This window comes from Arachis ipaensis, chromosome B07 (genome assembly GCF_000816755.2).
Source record: "Arachis ipaensis cultivar K30076 chromosome B07, Araip1.1, whole genome shotgun sequence".
NCBI classification, from domain to species: Eukaryota; Viridiplantae; Streptophyta; class Magnoliopsida; order Fabales; family Fabaceae; genus Arachis; species Arachis ipaensis.
This window is the reverse complement of record NC_029791.2, coordinates 22,086,516-22,092,926: the sequence shown is the minus strand read 5'-3', so window position 1 is coordinate 22,092,926 and position 6,411 is coordinate 22,086,516. Positions and strand designations below refer to the sequence as shown.

The window sequence follows — 6,411 nt, the reverse complement described above, 5'->3', positions numbered from 1 at the left end:
TAATTTTAAAAAAATTTAAGACTAATTTAATAATAATTTTATAAAAATAATTTTTAACACAAGCATATTAAGTATAAAAGTATGATTTTGGTCCCTAAGATAGGGGTTGAAAATTTTTTTTGTCTTTAACTTTTTTTGCTTACAAAATCGTCCCTAAGGTTTAACTTAATTTTAAAATCGTTCTTCAGACCAAAATATCTCTTTTCCTTCTTCCCCAAAATCAAGCACAAACAAAAGCAAAACCAGAAGTAGAAGCAGGAGCAGAAGCAGAACTAGAACCAACAACAATAAAACAATGTAATAAACATTAAAAAAATAGATAATGGATCAACAAATTTGTATAATGAAACAATGAAATAATGTAATCAAATAGAAGCAGGAGCAGAACAACAACAAGAACAATGAAATAATGTAATCAACCAGAAGCAGAAGCAACCAGAAGCAACAATATAAAAGAATCATAATTAGAAATCAATAACATAATAGAAGTAGAAGCAGAAGAAGAATGAAATTAGAATCAACAACATAACAGAAGCAGAAGCGCCTTTCTCTACCTTCTTCACCGCCGACCACCCTCACCCACTAAAGTGTTTCCCCTGTCCGAACCCTAGTTCTGTCAACTAATCCCGGTCAGCACCTCCGTCCATGCCGCCAGCGAGCCACCCTCCTTTCTCTTTTCTTCTTCCTCTCCTCTTTTCTCTTCTCCTCTGTTCACTGTCCCCTGGCCGATCCGCCATCACAGCGCTGCCACCCTTTTCTTCTTCTCTCTTCGCGCTACCCTAGCGCCACCATCACAGCGCGAAGCCCTCTTTTCCTCCCTCAGCTCACCTCCACCCACCATCATAAAACCACCGAAGCATTCCCCTATTCTTGCCTCGAACTAGAACCCACCGTCGTCAAGCACCTCCGCCGAGCCCATAGGAGCAGCGGCTACATCTCCTTTCCTATCTTCCCTTCCTTTTTCCTCTTCTTCCCTAAACCTCCCCTGGCATGATTTCCTCCCCTATTTCCCAGCCCTTTAACCCGTTTTATATATATATATATATTTTAGTTAGGGATAATTTGGTAATAAAAATTAAAATTTTGGTAAAAAGAACGATGTAAAACTAAATTAAATCTTACAGACGATTTTGTAAGTAAAAAAATATTAGTGACAAAAAAATTTTTAAAAAATGAAGTTTTAAACTTGTCGAAATTCCTGGCCAAAAAAGAATTGTCGGGCTTTAATACTAGTGTTTGTAGTTTTAGTTTGGAGAAACTAAAATGCGGATAAAACTTGCAACTACCCTAAAAAAAAAAGGTAAAGAAAAGAACATTGCAAACCGTGTGTGTCTGTGTGAAAGGAGAAGGATCCCCATATTATCCTTTTCAATATGGAGCCTCACCCTAAAGGCTAAAACAGTAAAATCCACCTGTGACTGGTAGCGAACTACCTGTTATTACTTATTATAGAAAGCAACAAGACGTGGTCGAGTCCTTCACTTAGTGGCAATTCATTTACCATATATATACTTGCATTCAAAACTTAGTTGAAATCAATTATTGGATAAAAATCTTTAAAAATACTGTGTGTGAGTGTATAATATACCTGAATTTATAATATTATAATGTTTAGAGGGGAAAAAAAAAGGCTAGCTCTTAATAAAGCTTCTAGAATCTAGATCACGTCCAATAAAATAAATAAGGTTTCTAGATTGTTTGCTTCGGTGTCGAGACAAGAACCGCACATCTCAACTACTTCTTAGGATCCAAGGGTTAGTACCTTCCTTTTGGTGTGGTTTGTGCTTTGTACTTTACACATTACCTTTTGTTGGAGAGGAAACAGATCATGTGTTATGATTTATGATTTTTTATAAGTTTTTGTTTCTTTTAATTTATTTATCTTTTGTATGGACTGAACTACGAAGCACTCTGTTAACCATGATATTCAACCGTCACTTATCTGATATGCGTATTTTTTTATATTTAATTATATTTTACTAAAATTATTTATATTTTAGATAAATAAATCTCTGAAAAACATATTAATAAAATCTTTAATGATAATAAACGTGAACAAAATATATTTAAATTAAAATCTTCGAAATATAAATTCTCATGTATATGTGTGTGTATGTGAAAGTGTGTGAAATTAATTTTTGAAAAAAATAGATAAATAAAGTAGAAGAAAAAATGTTTTTCTTTGTAAAATAAATAAAAGTATTTTTTGTTCTAAATGATCCCATTGAAAGATAAATTCTTACGTGTTTTGAGAATAAGACAGTATTCTTGTTTAGATCTGTCTTTTGCATTAATATTATAATAAGTCCATTATTATTTTTAATTTAAATTTAAAAATCAATAAAATAAAAATTAACATCAAATTGGCAAATTAACTCGCATTGCTGAGATGAAATTAAATAAAATAAACTATTGCAAAAAACACACAAGAAATTATCACCACTAAAATTGTGAGTTACATTCTCAGATTGTTATGTTGGTCAATTATTATTTATTTATTATTGCTTTTAAAATGTTTTATATTAGGCCGTGTCATCACCCGCTAAAATGTTTAATTGTTTATTGGTTTGGTGATATATTTAACTATCTTTTGATATATTTGTTCTCGCATTCATTTTAACATTCGACTTTTTATCAAACAAAAAAAAATTAAGTCTTGCTAACAAGCTAAGTGTTATAAAATTCTATAAAATCATCATAAATAAATAATTTAAATAATATACATGTTCTTAATTTTCAATATAGTTGAATGTATTAATAATTCTTTAAAAGAATTGAGTTTTTTTTTAATTATACTAACCAATATATTTAGAACACTTTTTAGCCAATTTTATTTTTTAATATATTTTTTAGTGAGATATCAAATACTATAAATAAATTGAAGGGAAAAAATAAAAAGCAAAAAGAGCACAAAAAGAAATAAAATAATAATTTATCATAAATAAGTATAATCTTTTAAAAAAATATTATTTCAAATCCTCAAAGTTATCTTACAATTTCAAGTTAAAGTAATAAAAATTTGAATATATACCATAAATTATAAAAATCCTAAGTATTTCCTCAATCTATACCTTTAATTAGCATATCTATTTCCTCTAATTAATTTTGATAATTATAAAATTGGTAACTAAATGACTCAGCATTATCCTTGTTTGGTAGATTGGTAGGTACCCAAAGGCATCACCACCTCTTCTATTTATAACGCAGCACAAAGAGACTCAAATTATGAGTTCCATTATTTTCTCTTTAATACATATCTACCTACATACCTTTGAGAAAGTCACACAAATTGAACGTAGCTAGTTGGCAAAATAATAATAATGGAGGTGCTAAGGGTGCAAAGGGTGGCATCAGAGTCCAAAGACGCTTCCATTCCAGCCATGTTCGTTAGGTCTGAGACAGAGCAACCAGGAATCACAACAGTTCAAGGCGTGAACCTTGAGGTACCTGTCATCGATTTCAGTAACCCTAACCAAGAGAAAGTTCTTAGGGAGGTTTATGAGGCCAGTAAGGACTGGGGCATGTTCCAAATCGTCAACCATGAGATCCCAAGTCAACTCATAACCAACTTGCAAGGTGTTGTCACATTACTCCATGCACAAATGTTACACTAATTTTATTATTAACCTATGCATATTCTATTTAGGTGTATACTATAATAGGATTCAGATCCTCTAAAGTTTGAATTTTACTTTAGAGAGTAAAGTGTGATCTTCTACTTTTGAATAGTTTCTCTTTCATATTTATTCTTGGTCCCACCTATGAAATCAATGGTGAGAGATCACACTTTCCTCTCTAAAGTGAAATCCAAACTTTAGAGGATCCAAATCCACTATAATATCTCTCATAGGAGTTTTTTCAAAAATTTAAACGGATAAGAAAAAATATATAACTGGTTATATCTTTAATATTTATTCTCCACGCAAGAATTTTTTTTTTTTGTTTTTTCATAAATCTTTACATAGATTTTTTATTAGCTTTATACTAAAATGATAAAAGAGTTTTTGTGGCTTACAAATATAGAATTTGATTTTTGTTGATCCTAAAAAAAATTTTAACACAAGACTAATAAAAAATTATGCAAAAATTTGCACAAACCTAACAAAAGATTCATGCATGAAGAAGTATATTAAAAATATAACTATNCACAAGAGGAGAAGGAGGTGTATGCGAAGATAGAAGGATCTGAGTCATTGGAAGGTTATGGGACAAAGCTTTCGAAGGATGTGAATGGAAAGAAGGGTTGGGTGGACCATTTGTTCCATGTTATATGGCCACCTTCATCAATTAACTACCGTTTCTGGCCTAAAAACCCTCCTTCCTACAGGTTACTTCCAACTTGCCAAACGTTAATGTCATTTGACTTTATACTATATATTAATTTAATTTCTTCCGCCTTTTGACATGCATGTCATTCAACTTTATTTACATCAAGCAATCATGGCATATATATACCATATAAAGATTTTTAAATATGGGCTTATTTATGAAGGATACATGTTAAAGTTACAAAATAAAAAATTTTTTATTAAAAATATAAAAAATTTAACTGTTCAATGTATTTATTTTATATTTATTAAATAAAATATATTTAAAATATTTCATTAATAATAGTTTTAACATATTCCCTTAGGGCACATGTTAACTAAACCCATTAAATAATCAATTTCAATCACAACTATGTATTTCTAGAGTTAAATCTCAAAATAATAAAAAAAATAAATTGTGTTTTTATTTAGTGTATTTGTTAGAATAGATATAAAATATATTAATTCAAAATCTTAAAATATAATGTTTTTTTTATTTATATTTCACTTACTAAATATAATTTTGTGTTTGAGTTAATTATCAATTTGGTATTCAAAAGATTTAGTCATTAACAAAAAAGTTCTTGAAAAATGTTATCGATAAAATAGCTTTTGAATGATTTAAAAATACAACAAAAAAACTAATAAATGTAATTAACAAAAAGCTCTTATATTTAACAAATAGCTTATCCATTAAATCTAAATTTTCGTAAAACATTTGAATAAATATTTAGAAGGCGCTCAACAAAATTTGGAGCAAAATTTAACCTCTAAATTTTTTATTTTATTTTTCAAAAAAAATGTGATCATTCACAATAATTTTTTTTAAAAAAAAATTTTTTTAAAGTCATTTTTTATAAATTTAATATCTAGTTCTTTCTGTCATGTCTTACAACTTTTTAGAAACTTATTTCTCGTTAGCATCTTTTAGAATTCATTTTGTCAGCGATACAAACATTTAAGTATCATTTTAGTAGTTTACTTTTTGTGTTTTTATGTCCATAACTAAGTATATTTATCTTCAAAAAAAATTATACTCCCCTTCTTTCAAAAATACTAAAATGACACTTTCTTCTTCTCTATTTATAAAACGTATGTTTCTCTCCCTTATCACTTTTAAAAAACTTTCTCTTTAATCTATTTTAAATTTGTTGTATTGATCGACTAATGTTAACTTTATCTACTCTCGACCATGGGGAGAATTCGAGGAGGAATCAAGTGAGAGAACATAAGATGAGAAGACACCACATCCAACTCAAAACCTTAAGGTGTCAAGTTAATGGGTCTCTCATCAACTCCCCCTCTTTCTAGCTCCTCCACCACCACGAGTATTCGTCCATCACACCGCCGCGAAACACCGCGGAACACACCGCCCGGACCAGACCGATTAAACCATGGGCTCTGATACCACTTGTTGGGCTAACCGTAGAGAGCTCTCGACCATCGGAGAGAATTTGAGGAGGAATCAAGTGAGAGAACATAAGATGAGAAGACACCACATCCAACTCAACCTTAAGGTGTCCCGCGAAACACCGCGGAACACGCCGCCCGGACCAGACCGATTAAACCATGGGCTCTGATACCACTTGTTGGGCTAACCGTAGAGAGCTCTCGACCATCGGAGAGAATTTGAGGAGGAATCAAGTGAGAGAACATAAGATGAGAAGACACCACATCCAACTCAAAACCTTAAGGTGTCAAGTTAATGGGTCTCTCATCTTATAAACTCCTCACTCTTTCGTGCTTTCTTTGATGTGGGACTAATTTCAACACTTCTCACACTTGCAACACTAACAATTTTAACATATATCAAAAGAGAAGAATGAAAATTTTTCTTATCTTTATAAATAAACGCCAGCCCAAATATACGGTGTATTTCGCTGTTCATTTTTAGAGGACCTGAAATAAATCTTGAGAATAGTCTTCTATAAAGGTCATAATTTGATAAATATAGTCAACTAGTTTGACCATTAATCATTAAATGCACGAGTTGAAATGTCTCTCTTTTTTTTTTCTTTCTGAAACCGCAACTTTCAACTACCACGGCGGTGGTTTTCCAAATTGCAACCGAGAATTGGTGCTAGCCATATTTAAAAGGATAATA

General features: G+C 30.8%; 1 protein-coding gene across 1 annotated transcript in view; it reads left to right on the top strand.

Moving 5' to 3' along the window:
* Positions 3,218–6,411, top strand: part of LOC107609791 (flavonol synthase/flavanone 3-hydroxylase) — a gene marked incomplete in the record, with an annotated part of 5,126 nt that continues 1,932 nt past the window's right edge. Inside the window, 2 exon segments of the mRNA XM_016311818.2 lie at positions 3,218–3,578; positions 4,147–4,327. Coding sequence (XP_016167304.1) covers positions 3,321–3,578; positions 4,147–4,327 — 439 coding nt within the window.